Source organism: Aquarana catesbeiana, linkage group LG03 (assembly GCF_042186555.1).
Source record: "Aquarana catesbeiana isolate 2022-GZ linkage group LG03, ASM4218655v1, whole genome shotgun sequence".
Lineage (NCBI taxonomy): Eukaryota > Metazoa > Chordata > Amphibia > Anura > Ranidae > Aquarana > Aquarana catesbeiana.
This window is the reverse complement of record NC_133326.1, coordinates 626,145,132-626,159,651: the sequence shown is the minus strand read 5'-3', so window position 1 is coordinate 626,159,651 and position 14,520 is coordinate 626,145,132. Positions and strand designations below refer to the sequence as shown.

Below are 14,520 nucleotides of genomic sequence, written 5' to 3'. Positions count from 1 at the left end.
CTTAGGTGACTATAGAGTCGGGATATGATGCCCGGAGCATGGGGGTCTGAATTGCAAATTCCTTCAAACGTAGAAAGATTGTCTAGTGGAGAGAGTGAGCCTATAACTGTGTGGGCAAAGTGGGCGATCTGGAGGTATCTAAAGTACTCTTTCGAAGGGAGTTCAGTTTGGCTTTGTAGGGCTGAGAATGGTTTCAGGGAGGTGTTAGTGACAAGGTCACATATACGACTCAGTCCAACTTGGGACCAGAGTTGAAATGAACCTGGATCAATGGAGGCTGGGTAGAATTTTGGATGGCCCAAGAAAGAAAGTAATGGGGAGTGGGCGGACACAATTTAAACGGTCCCCGTAATTTGTCCCATATATTGAGAGAATGTAGTGTTATGGGGTTGGTTATGGGGCCCCGGGTAGAAGAGGATAACCATAGTAAGTTAGTCACTGTGAGGGGGTAGAGGTCGATCGCTTCCAGACTGACCCACAGAGGAACCTCTGCTTTTGCATGTAAAAGGGTGATCTGGGCCAGCTGGGCTGCGTGATAATATCTTAAGAAGTTGGGAAACCCCAGTCCTCCACTAAACTTGCTACAGAGTAGTATAGACCTCGACACTCTGGGTCTGATGAGCGCTATATGTATTTGGACACTCGGGTTTGAATAATTTGGTGGAAGTAGGGAGGAACTGAGACTGGGAGGACCCTGTATAAATATAAAAGTTTAGTAAGAAGAGACAACTTCACGGCCGCAACCCGCCCAAGCCACGAGACGCACAGCGGTCGCCAAGTGTCTAGCAGGGAGGTCAGGTGTGTCAGCATATGGAGATAGTTTGTTTGAAAAAGGTGGGCCGGGTCGCTAGTTAGTTTTATTCCGAGGTATGGTATCAATGTCGTGGACCAGGTGAAGGGAAAGTATTCTTGTATGTGTTCGAGTTCCTTTTGTGGAAGAGACACGTTGAGAGCTTTGGATTTGGACTGATTGACCTCCAGACCCGTTATTAGAGCAAAATTGTCCAGGATCTGGATAAGATTTGGGAGTGTTGTGTGTGGTGAGGTAATGAACAATAGTGCATCATCAGCAAATAAACATAATTTATGGGTTATGGAGGCTATTTCTAGGCCTTTAATATTTGGGTTTGCCCTGAGCAGAGCAGCTAGGGGCTCAATCGCAAGGGCAAAGTCGAGGGGAGAAAGGGGGCAACCCTGTCTTGGGGAGTTTTTAACCTCAAATTATACTGTTTTTTAAATAAATGTGGAATTTTCATATAAGCTTTTGGCCTAATAAATAGTTTGGCATTTGGCCTGAATAATAATATAAACCAGTAGTCTAGGTTATGATTATTTTCTCAATTATTTTAAATCAGTTGAAAATTAAAATGCCTCCTGTATAATGAAATGGTCTATAAAATTTGCATTGCAATTATGCCCATCAAGGAAATGCATCTGCAGGAGATGAGGGGGCAGATTGCTGAGAATTCGGGTAAGCAGAAGGACCTGGAGGGGCAGCTTCTGACCATGACAGAGAAGGTGCAAGAAGTCATGAGCCAGCTGGCTAGAACGCAAGAGATGTACCGGGCATTGCAGGCTGAGATGACCGAACAGATGGGCAAAATGCAGAAGAGGTAACAAATCACACTTCTATTATTATCCTCGAATAAATCCAAAAACTGTTGTATAAAAGGTTAAGTTCACATTTTGTAAATCAAAGGACCCCAATGGGTACTAAAAAACAGAGGCTAGGTAAAATTTTGCTTAGTTTTATTGTCATACCTGTAGGCCATTCGGGTCCCCCGGAAGCCTGTCACAAAAACTCCCAGTTTGCAATCCCCTTGTCCTGCCTAGTTGCTTGGATGTGAAAATCATTGGCAGGATGTGGGGGATACTAACTGGGGGTTTTTGGTCAATCTTCTGAGGGGACACAAATGGTCTACAAGTGTGACAAAAAAAATTAATTCATTTACAAAGCTGCACAGATTTTTAATATCTACTGGGGCCCCGTGACTGCACAGGCTTTTTCCTGCGTAGCCTTTTTAATTTGAAAAATAATTGTTGTGAGGAATTTGGCATGCTAAAGCAAAAACTATGATGTCTGGGGTGCAGCAATCCCCCCTCCCCCCCATAGGACAGAACCTGGCAGTTGGCCACTCAGCCAATTAGCACTTAATTGTCGGAGAAGGAAGAAGAGTCACAAGCCCCTATATACCCAGATTTACCAATTATTTTACTTCAATGTTTCTGATTGAAATGAATGGAACATAAATATATGCATTGGGGGGGGGGGAGCAAGGAGAGGGGCAATTATGTATATACATTATATTACCAAAAGTATTGGGACACCCGCCTTTACACGCACATGAACTTTAATGCCATCCCAGTCTTAGTCTGTAGGGTTCAATATTGAGTTGTCTCACCCTTTGCAGCTATAACAGCTTCAACTCTTCTGGGTAGGCTGTCCACAAGGTTTAGGAGTGTGTCTATGGGAATGTTTGACCATTCTTACAGAAGCACATTTGTGAGCTCAGGCACTGATGTGGACAAGAAGGCCTGGCTTGCAGTCTTCACCCTAATTCATCCCAAAGGTGTTCCATCAGGTTAAGGTCAGGACTCTGTGCAGGCCAGTCAAGTTCCTCCACCCCAAACTCACTCATCCATGTCTTTCGTTTTCTTCTATCCCTGGATATGCAGACCACACAATTAAAAGTTACTTAATATGCTGATAGTATGTTGGACTGAGGCTCTCCTATAGTTATTACTTCAGCATTATGTTTTCACCTTTTGTAGAGGTGTATCACAGCCTCTTTTGTTAATAGGCTATGCCTCATATTTGACATTTGATGGTTGCCTTTGTGCTACCCAGAGAAGTTTGTTGTTTTTTTTTTATTTTATTTTCTTCTTTTTACTCATTTTAATTTGTGTCCTATAGTTTTGTATTGAAATGATCAAAACTTAATAAAATTGTCAATTATAAAAAGAAATACAGATTAAAAGAGAAGTTGAGATTTTTTTTTGGTCTTTTTTTTGGAATCATACTTACATAGGTGGATGCAGCACCGGTTCCATGCTGCGTCTGTCCCCCTCCAGCTCTAAGACTGAGAAGAGAGCGATTAAACTCCACTGATTGCTCAGTTCTTAGAGCTCCATGAGCAGAGAGCCGGTGGCTGTCAGTCACCGGCTCTCTGCCCCCCCCCCCCCCCACACACACACACACACACACAGCTGGAGCGCTGGGCTGTGGAGGAGGAGGCTGAGCCGGGTGCTGGTCACTGGGTGGATCCAGACCATATGGTCTTGACTTGCCTGGACTTGCTCTGTGACATCAGCCGACAGCTGCATTTAGCCCGCTATCTGCTGAAAACAGGTCACAGGAGTGCAGATTAAACTGCACTCCTGTGATCCATAGGAGAAGTACAGCCAAACTAGCTTTGGCTGTACTTCTCCTTTAATAAATGTATGTGCTTCAGCTTCACTCCTTTAACCATTTTCATTGATTTATTATTTTTTTTAACAGAATTGATATCTTAGAGAAGAATTCTGCAGAGACACAAAAAGAGGAAAACGAAGAACAGAGAGCAGTTCTGGTAAGACCTCACTGTATGTATTTACTGTAAATAGCTGCGTATCTCAAATAACTGTCTCTAGTGCCCCCTAGCTGCCAGTCACTTAAAAATCTGCACCTCAATGGACATTTAAAGTGATATTAAAGCAGTATTAAACCCAAAACCAAAAATGTTATACAGTGCCTAGAAAAAGTATTCATACCCCTTGAACTTTTCCACAGTTTGTCACGTTACATCCAAAAACGTAAATTTATTTTATTGAGATTTTATGTGATAGACCAACACAAAGTGGCACATAATTGTAAACCAGAGGTTCAGAAACGAAGGGCAAATTTTCAAGAGGTGAAGAAATGCCTGTTACTCCAAGGGTTAAAATATTCTATGCTCTATCCTGCTCGTTTGCTGGTGGTCTATGAAGGCAATGTACAAGTATTTCAAATACCCCAGGAAGGACAGGACTGGCTTGATGGTTAATTTAAAACTTTGTTTTTTTGGGTCGGGGGGGTTAGGGCGGGGGGTCCTTTTTTTTTTTTTTGGAGTATCTATTATGTTTTATATCTGTATACCACATTCTATTGTATTTGGTGCAGGTTGGTTGACTAGTAGCTTAATTTTGCTCGTACCCGGTAAATCAATCAATTAGACTTTTATCTTGGAATGTTAGGGGAATGAATAATGCTTTAAAAAGACAATTTGTCTTTGACTACATTGCTTCTTTTCATCCTGCCCTCGTCTGTCTGCAGGAGACACATGCCACATCCAGTGTGACCAGATTTCTGAAGCGTCGATTGGTTAGAGAGGCATACCATTTGTTTTTTACCTCCCACTCAAGAGGAGTTTCTGTTCTGGTCTACACTGGTGTGGTATTCTCCTGCAGTAGACTATGGTAGACAAAAATGGCAAATATATTTTTTTACAATGCAAGTTGGATGAGCTAGAGTTAACTTCGACCAATATATATCTATAGATATATAGATATATCTATATATCTATAGATATATAGATATATCTATATACCTCCCCCATATAATCCAGAAATATTTTGTCAGCTCATTTCCTTTGCAGGTGCTTCACCCCAGATGCCAATATTGGTACTTGGAGACTTTAATAGTGTAATTGATATGAAGTGGGACAGATGCCCAGCTCCGAAGGTCAATGACCTATGAGCATCTCTCCCCCTTTGGAAGTATATAGTAGATGTTAATATTGAACCCCAAGGAATCTCAGATCACTCCCCTCTGCTAGTTACCTTAACATCGTGGCATTGGGTGTCTATAATGCCATGGAGGCTGAACCCCTTTTGGCTGGAACTATTTCCCACAGCGGATGTCATCCACTTGCATTGTGGATTTTTGGTCCCTCAATCTGGGCTCTTCCATATGGGTCGTATGGGATGCTCTCAAGGCCTACCTTCGGGGATTGTTAATCCAGAATATAAGTGTTATTAAAAGTGCTTCTCGTAGAGAGCTCGAATTTGCAAAGGCCGATACTCCTGCGGTGGAAGCCATGTATATTCAGGATCCCTCTCCGGATGTCCAACAGGAATGGCTTTTATCTCAAATAGGCCGAATGAACTGTTGGAATCTAGGGCTAGGAATAAACTCTTCTTTTAGAAGAGACTCAGTTGGGCTGAGAGAGAGGCGAATGGTAGACTGTTGGCTCAGATAGTAAGGTCTCAATCTAACCCTACACATGTTTCAGCTTTAATGAATGGAGAGGGGGAGGTTTTTAATCAGACTAGCCCTATTATATCCATTTCTAAGTCCTATTATCAGGATTTATATACTTCTAGGGCTGACTATACATTAGCAGAGCTATCTATTTATCTGGCCAGTATTGATCTCCCAGTTATTTCAATGGAAGAGAGAGAGATCCTTAATAATCCACTTACTCTATTGGAATTGGAAAGTGCGGTGGTTAGTTTCCCTAACTCCAAAGCCCCAGGGACTGATGGTCTCCCTATAGAGATCTATAAAAAATACAATAAGGAGATGCTTCCCGCTCTCCTTAGTACATTAAATGAGGCTTTCCATCTGGGTCGGCTTCCAGACACTATGGGTCAATCTGTAATAGTAGTTATACCCAAAAAGGATAAAAACCTGCTACATGCTGAATCCTACAGACCAATTTCTCTACTATCTACAGATGTTAAAATTCTCGCTAAAATACTTGCTACTGGATTAAATATGGTTATTAAACACATTATCCATGCAGATCAGATAGGATTCATGCCCAATAAGTTAATTGCACTTAATATCAGACGAGCATATCTCTTCCCCCCAATCTTTATTTTTGACAAGATAGCTTAAGCAAGGTCAACAAAGGGTCTCACCTCTGCTACATATAGGGTATTGTTAGAAACATCATGAAGGCCAAGGAACACACCAGACAGGTCAGGGATAAAGTTGGAGAAGTTTAAAGCAGGGTTAGGTTATAAATAAAATATCCCAAGCGGTGAACTAGACATGTGCAATTCGTTTCGTAATAAATCGAAATTCGGACGAATTTTGCATCTTTCGGACATTCGGATGCATCCGAATGTCAGAATAAAAAAATAACGAATTTCAAATAATACGAAAAAAATTATAGCGGATATAACGAATGAATTCGACATGATTCGAGATTCAGTATAATGAATATCAACACTCTACGAATAATAACGAATTATCCGAAAACTAATTAACGTAACATAACGAATATAACAGAACAAAATTATGTATTTTACGAATGAAAACGAAACTAAATTTTCCGTTGTGCACAAGTCTGTGAACATCTCACAGAGCACTGTTCAATCCATCATCGGAAAATGGAAAGTGTATGGCACAACTACAAACCTGGACATGGCTGTCCACCTAAACTGACAGGTCTGGCAATGAGAGCATTAATCGGAGAAGCAGCTAAGAGGTCCATTGTAACTCTGGAGGAGCTGCAGAGATCCACAGCTCAGGTGGGAGAATCTGTCCACAGGACAACTATTAGTTGTGCACTCCACAAATCTGGCCTTTATGGAAGAGTGGCAAGAAGAAAGCCGTTGTTGAAAGAAAGCCATAAGAAGTCCTGTTTTCAGTTTGCTAGAAGCCACATGGGGGACACAACAAACATGTGGAAGAAGGTGCTCTGGTCAGAGAAGACCAAATTTGAACTTTTTGGCCTAAAAGCAAAAGGCTATGCGTGGTGGAAAACTAACTCTGTGCATCACCCTGAATACACCATCCCCACCGTGAAACATGTTGGTGGCAGCATCATGTTGTGGGGATGCTTTTCTTCAGCAGGGGCAGGGAAGCTGATCAGAGTTGATGGGAAGATGGATGGAGCCAAATATCGTAGAAGAAAAACCTGTTAGAGTCTGCAAAAGACTTGAGACTGGGGTGGAGGTTCACCTTCCAGCAGGACAAGGACCCTAAAAATACAGCCAGAGCTACAATGGAATGGTTTAGATCAAAGCATATTCATGTGTTAGAATGGCCCAGTCAAAGTCCAGACCTAAATCCAATTGAGAATCAGTGGCAAGACTTGAAAATTGCTGTTCACAGACGCTCTCAATCCAATCTGACAGAGCTTGAGCTATTTTGCAAAGAAGAATGGACAAAAATATCACTCTAGATGTGTAAAGCTGGTAGAGACATACCCAAAAAGACTTGCAGCTGTATTTGCAGCAAAAGGTGGTTCTACAAAGTATTGACTCAGGGGGGCTGAATACAAATGCACGCCACACTTTTCACGTATTTATTTGTAAAAAATGTTGAAAACTATTTATCATTTTCCTTCCACTTCACAACTATGTGCCACTTTGCGTTGGTCAATAACATAAAATCCCAATAAATACATTTACATTTTTGGTTGTAACATGACAAAATGTGGAAAATGTCAAGGGGTATGAATACTTTTTCAAGGCACTGTATTGGCAGCATACCATTGTGGTGGGTGTATTCGTTTTCTTTTTTTAGGCTTTTTTTCCCCCTCTGTTTTCATCTGGTGAACTGGCCAGTAAGGGGACAATGAAGGAGCAACAGAGACACCTTTCGACAGCAGAGTGGTCAGTCTGGGGGAAAGGGAGTGTTAGATGGACTAGCAGATTTAGATATACTAACAACATGAAGCCAAACTCCAGCTAACACTTAAAAGCAGTTACAGCAACAGTTTTTTTGGGATAAAGGTTTTACATAAATAAATAAAAGCTGATCATTGTAAGAATCCCTGTCAGTGTCTCAACCCTCTAACTGGTACATCTGCGGGACAGCTTGTTCTGTTGAAAAACAACAGACTTACTGACAGGATCACCAGGTGAAAATAAATGAAAGATAGTTTAAAAAGGAATCAAATGCAGCCATCACATCTAAAAAAGAGTAAGTTGCAATATAATAAATGTTTGCTTTTGGGTTTAGTGATGCTGCATCCCCAAGCTCACCGCTCGGCTGCTGACATCTTCAGGCAGCCAGGATCCAGGTCTTGATCGCCGCCCTCTGTCATTGGCCAGGTGGGGATGACGTCACTCTTGTGCATGCATGGGAGCACAGTCAGATTCAACATTTCTGAATTTGTACAGTAAGCTGCATGTGCGGGGCTTACTGTACATTGGTGGGCAGGCAGGTAAGTAACTTTAATGCCAAAGAGACAAAGCATGTCTTTCTGCATTAAAATTCCTGCCTGTTCACCCATCTTTAATTATGACCTAAAGTTCCACTTTAACTAGGAGGTTATCAGACTATGTCATGGCCCATTCCATAAGATAAGTGTGCCTGTTAGCACCCTGGACAATTTGAAGTTTTCTCCAGCCCTGTCACTGGTATATTTGCTAGATAGACTGGCTGCATTTTAAATGTAAGGACAAATATACTGTATAAGTTAAGGGAACATCTTAGAGGAGGCCTGAGGGACCAGTCACACAGATGGAGTAAGCCTGTAATGCCCTGTACACATTGATCGGGCATTCCGACAACAAAATCCATGGATTTTTTCCGACGGATGTTGGCTCAAACTTGTCTTGCATACACACGGTCACACAAAGTTGTCGGAAAATCTGATCGCTCCGAACGCGGTGACGTAAAACACGTACGTCGGGACTCTAAACGAGGCAATAGCCAATAGCTTTCGTCTCTTAATTTATTCTGAGCATGCGTGGCACTTTGTCCGTCGGATTTGTCTACACACGATAGGAATTTAAAGGATCGGATTTTGTTGTCGGAAAATTTTATAGCCTGCTCTCAAACTTTGTGTGTCGGAAATTCCGATGGAAAAAGTCCGATGGAGCCCACACACGGTCGGAATTTCCAACAACAAGCTCCGATCACACATATTCCGTCGGAAAGTCCGACCGTGTGTACAGGGCATTAGAGCGAGGTATTATTCTTCTATCCCTAGAGCTAAAGGCCAAGTTCCCCTTTTCCAGAAAATAGCCTGCGCAGTCAAGGGGTCCCAGTAGATATCAGAAAAACAGTGCAGCTTTGTAAAATGTTCATTAATTACATTGTTATATCTGTACTCCATTTGGGCACCCCCCCCCCTGAAGCCTGGCCAAAAAACTCTCAGTTAGAAATCCCCATGTCCTGCCTTGCTGCTAGAACACGAAAACCACTAGTCACCAGCAGCATAGCAGTGGCAATCACTGGCTTTGTGAACAGGCACGAATAGCTGCAGCTGCCAACAGCCCGCTGCGATCCACACACAGCTGTCAATCCCAGCAGCAGGATTCAGTAGATTCCTATTCAGGGCCCCAGTGCAAGAAATCATGAAGGCCCAATCCCCCGAACCCCCACCCCCGAAAAAGCGTGTTTTGATCCTTTTTTTATTTTCAGTGGCAATGGTGGTGTTAAGGGGGGTGGCATCAGTGGCGGCAGTGTTGAGGTGGGTGGCATCAGTGGTGACTGTATTTTTAGGATTTGGATTGCGCAGCCAGGGAAGGCGGTAAATCCATAGCTCAGCTGCCCATGTGAAAGCGTCCTTAGGCCCCATTGACACTTTGCATTTCCTAAATATGTGACAAAGTGCATGGGGAATGCACCCTTTGCAGTACATTTTATAAATGCGCTGCAAACTTGCATAGCGCTAGTGGTGCCATTAATTGTTAATGGCACCCCAAAAACACTTAGCAGACTTGCGTTTTTTCATGTGGCAAAGTTGCAAAGCTGCATGCCTGAAAATAGCATTCTTTGCTACGTTTGTCAAACGTAGGGCAGTCCATTTAAGTGAATGAGCTGCCCTATGTGTGAAAAACAGGCTAAAAAAAATGTGAGCAGGAACATGGGTTCCCGCTACGCTAAGTGTGAATAGGGCCTCAGGGGTGGCACATAGAAATGGCTGGTGCAGAGATGTCTGTCAGGTGGACGGAGAGGTGTATTCACTGGCCTATAGCTCCAGCACTGCAGTGGTAGCTAGTGTCTACCTGCAGTTCTAGGCTGGCTCCTGGCACATTCTCCCCCTTTCTGAATCCTGAACTTTTCTGCAGCTCCCCCCACTCACCCCCTTCCAGCAGTAGCACTACAACATGCAGCAGGTTACAATGCACACAGAGCACAGTGTGGAGGTCGGCAGAGCTCAGAACTCAGGGAGGAACAGGCAGAGAACTTCTTACCTCAATCTTTTTTCTTTGCAAGAGATAACACTGCAGATCACAGGGGAAAGGGGAGTTTCAGGAACCGGTAGTGTAATTGGCAAAGGCAGAGAGACTTTGCAGCTGTGCCTGCTGCTTCAAAATCACACAGCCCGAGAACAAAGGCAGCATGGGACAGGAACTGTGGACAAGTAAGTAGCATTGATCCCCTGCAGAGCAGTGGGAGGGAGAAAGCCAGCAGCGCTGCCGGGGGTTCCTCAGGAGTCACAAGGCAGTACAGTCGGCTCTCCTCCCCTGCAGGTGCCCGGACCCCGTTCTGCACTGATGAGGCTCGTGCCCCCTACAGCAGGGCCGGTTGTACTGCTTTATCAGCGAGCCTGAGTGTGAGTCTGCTCTGCAGTGGGCAAATTTACAGGCAGCCAACAGGGAGAGTGGCCGGCTGCCATTGAGGGGGTGAGTGCGTGTGTTAAGAGAAGTGGGGAAGGGGTGCCAACTGCTGATGCTAGCTTGCCCAGAAGGGTTAGTGGAACCGAGTGCTGGAACTTGTTCTGGCACTAAGCTCCAGGATTTAGCCCAGACTCGTGGGATGCCGGAATTTAAATCAAATCCTGGGACAGTCCCAGAGAATCCAGGACAGTTGGGAGGTATACTGAAGTTTGCACATCATGAACAGGAGAGGGGGGCACAGTTTGGCATCCTTGCCCTGGGCACTGGATGACCTTGTCCGGGCACTGGCCCCCAGCTTTATGTGTGAACACGCCCTAAGGGTACCACTGCCAAATGCAACTAAGGACTCATTCACAAGTGCAGAAGGCACTGCTGTTCCTCTGAAAAGCAATCTGAGTTCGTTTGACAGGTGGTGAGGAGGCAATTTAAACCCATGATTGCCTTACAATGCACGTGATTGTAACACGATAGTGTGGCAATTAGGCTTTTAAATCAGGTGTGACGAGGTGACACTGTGCCTGGTGGTCTTTGACTTCTCCCATGTTGTTCAGGTAGATCTCCATCTCTTTAAGATTGCTTACCCCTGCGCTAGTGCGAGCGGTGTCTAAGAAGTTGAAAATGTTTACACTAATAATTTGTTCACTTTAATTATTCAGGTAAAATAAGTAAATGGGGATAAATAAAGTTAAAGTGGTTGTAAACCGTGGCTGTTGTGAAAAAAAGAAAACAAAAAAACACCTGCAAGGCAATGGCATAATGTGCTGGTATGCATCGCTCTGAAGGTCCAGCAAGGTATGACGGACTTTCAGAGCGCATGCGTCGGTGACGTAACTGGCTGCATCCAGGGTGAATATCTCTATATTCATTTTACCTACAGGCAAGTCTTATTATAGGCTTACCTGTAGGTAAAAATGACCAAGCAGGGTTTACTACTGCTTTAATATTTAGAGTGTTTTGTATGAACATTCTCAACTCCTTTACTAAATAAGCCCCAAAGTCTACAAGATCAGCTGTCCTAAAACCATTATTTCTATGAAGCAAATGCTATAACTCCAGTGTACTAAATAATGCACAAAAGCAAATGCATTAAAAAGAGTAGAGGGAAGAGAATCTGTCATGAGAGATGCATGTTACCATAAGGTAGAATCTGATAGATGGAAGAAAGCAGTGGGTGATTCATAGAAGCATAGAAAAGTGATGGCAGAGTCAGACCGAGTAGTCTATCGAGTCTGCCCATTTTCTTGTTAGTTTTTTAGTTTTTTTCGTTTGATTGTTTTGTTTTTGTCTTCTTTGGGGGGGGGGTGTTTCATTTAATTTTTTTGTCTGAGTATAGACACTATACTATATAAAGCTGACACTGGACAAAATGCTTTATAATGTATTTTCTTTTTATACTTGTGATTCTAAAAGGAGAAGCACCTGTCATCTCTCAAGAAGAACTGCTGGAGGAAACATGAACATTTTACAAACCCCCACATGGAAGAAGAGGACAAGATGGAGAATGCTTGTGAAAACACAGCTATCGTTATGGATTGTGCTATGACAAATAATTCAGATACTGCCTAAACGTCATTATTATCATTGTTTATCAGATGCTTCCATTCAGAAAACTTTTGGCTGTATCCAACTGCATGATCCAAAATTTAAAGCTCAACTCCACTTTCAGATGGATATAAAAAAATAAGTAGCCCAGGCCTTGTTAAAGAATATGTTACCTCAACACTTCATATTCCTACTATGTGTCTGCTGTACCATGTACCATGAAAAGTATTCTGTTCTCTTTGTATTGCTTCCTTTGTTTGAAAAAACTGGTGGTCCTGAGAGTTCCCCTGCTTTCCTAATCCAAACTGACCACGCTAGGCATGAGACCACATCCAGCATGGTCAGTTTTCTGGATGTGCTGTGTGAATAGCCTGCCTGTCCTCCAATTATCAGACTTGCACTATATATATCTATATATCTATATATAGATATATAGATATATCTATATATCTATATAGATATATCTATATATATCTGTCTCTCTGTCTCTCTATCCATCTATATCGTCACACAAATGGTTTGCCTTTCATTTTTATTTTAAACTGAATGGGCTGTTTTATAAGGTAAGGATTCACATATATTACAAAATACAAAAATCAGCTCTGGCTGCAATACTCTCCAGCACTGTCCCGGCAGAATCACTACTCCAAGGTCCAGCACATCTTCTTTTCTTGGCAGAACCACACCAAAGCTAGAGCTGAGAGCATCAAGAACCTGCCCCTTGGGGGCACATCATCAAGCCACCCTTAATTCCGAGGAAAATGCTTTAGTGAGCAGCACCACATCATTATGTGGAGCTGTTCTCAGCATTCAGGATCTGCTCATTACCAGAGAAGAAAGAGACCCTTAGGCCTGATTCACACCTATGCATTTTTAGTACTTTTTGCATTTTGCAGATTTTAACTACAGTCCATTTAAGATGGTTTCCTATGAAACACGTTCTGTAGTGCAAATCTGCAAAATGCAAAATGCACAAAAAATGCATAGGTGTGAACAGGGGCGGACTGACCATTGAGCCACTCGGGCATTGCCCGAGGGCCCTGGGCCACTAGGGGGCCCCATCAGGGTTACCAGCCTCAGTAAAACCAGGGACAGTATGTATAAATCTGTGTTTTTTTTACATCTGTCGGTGTATACTGTGTGTACATTTATGTGTATACTGTGTGATTGTATACTGTGTGTGTGTATACTGTGTGGCCCCATAATCTCTGATTGCCTGGGGGCCCCATGAGTTAACAGTCTGCCCCTGGGTGTGAATCAGGCCTTAATGTCAAAAGACCTAAAGAAAAACTGTAACAATAACCTCCCTATCCAAAGGGCCATACACAAGGGCTGATTATTGGGCAGTATCAGCCAGTTCAATAGAAACTGGCCAACATTCGGCCCGTGTGTACTGCAGACGGTCCGACAGAAGCCAGCCGAACATCCATCTTCTGTCAAAGGGGCATGACCAAACGTTTTGCCAATCGGCATTCGCTGATCATCTGATTTTTTTTTTCATTCAGCCCGCTGGGTTAAATGAAAAAATACTGAAGGTTGTGTACCAGGCTGAACTATTTTTTAATGTCAGACAGATGTGGCATCTTATCTTGATTGCTCACGCAAATACTGCTGGCCAGTAACTCTCCTGATCCAGCAATTAGCTTCCCTACACAGATATACACAGGAAAGTTCTATTCTGAGTCCATTCAAGGTTCTTTTTTGAACTGAAGCCCTGATGAAGGGGGAGTTCTTTCTTACCCCCAAAATGTGTTGGAAGTTTTTTTAGTATAAACTAACAAATTATTTGGACTGTTTTATCTTTTGGTCTAGTGGTCCTTCTATTATATTTTTTTTTCCAGAGACCGATGTGGCATGACATTCTTGGATTTCAATTTATTTCCATAATGGCAACTTTAATGAGATAAAAGAGATAAGAGGTGACTCAACTTTCACAAAATAAATAAATAAAAAATAATAATAATATAATAATAATAATATAGCATATATAATTGATAGATTAGCCATATTGTAATTTAATGTTATTAAAGCTGACTGTTTCTTTTCAATCTGCAGTTTCCATAATTCTCTTTAAACATTCATATATGCATACCTCCCGACTTTTTGAGATGGGAAAGAGGGAAAACTATTAGCAAAAGTATGTAGGCATAGGACTCACCCCCTACCACGCCCCCTTAAAGGAGAACTACATTTAAAAAAATGATTAGTTAAAGCCACAAGTGCTTTTTTGTGCTTTATCAACACAAACCATCTCATTGAAGACTCCATACAAAAGTCACTAAGCTCCTGGGTGAGCACCAATGGGATTATTTTTAGGACACCAAAAGTGGAAGTCTCTATGACCTGGAAGCTGGTTAGGTGACTTTACTCTTGATATCACAATATATTACAACCAGTGTTTCCTATATTCCCACTTTTAAAATTTTTAAAATC

General features: G+C 42.5%; 1 protein-coding gene across 1 annotated transcript in view; it reads left to right on the top strand.

Annotated features, from left to right (window-relative positions):
- The window catches only part of RASAL3 (RAS protein activator like 3), an 85,567-nt gene extending 71,432 nt beyond the window's left edge, over nt 1-14,135 (top strand). Inside the window, exons 16-18 of the mRNA XM_073622401.1 lie at nt 1,426-1,613; nt 3,500-3,569; nt 11,956-14,135. Of these exons, the coding sequence (XP_073478502.1) occupies nt 1,426-1,613; nt 3,500-3,569; nt 11,956-12,111 (414 nt within the window). The 3' untranslated portion in view covers nt 12,112-14,135. The remainder of the gene's footprint in view (nt 1-1,425; nt 1,614-3,499; nt 3,570-11,955) is intronic.
- The last annotated feature ends 385 nt before the right edge of the window (nt 14,136-14,520 follow it).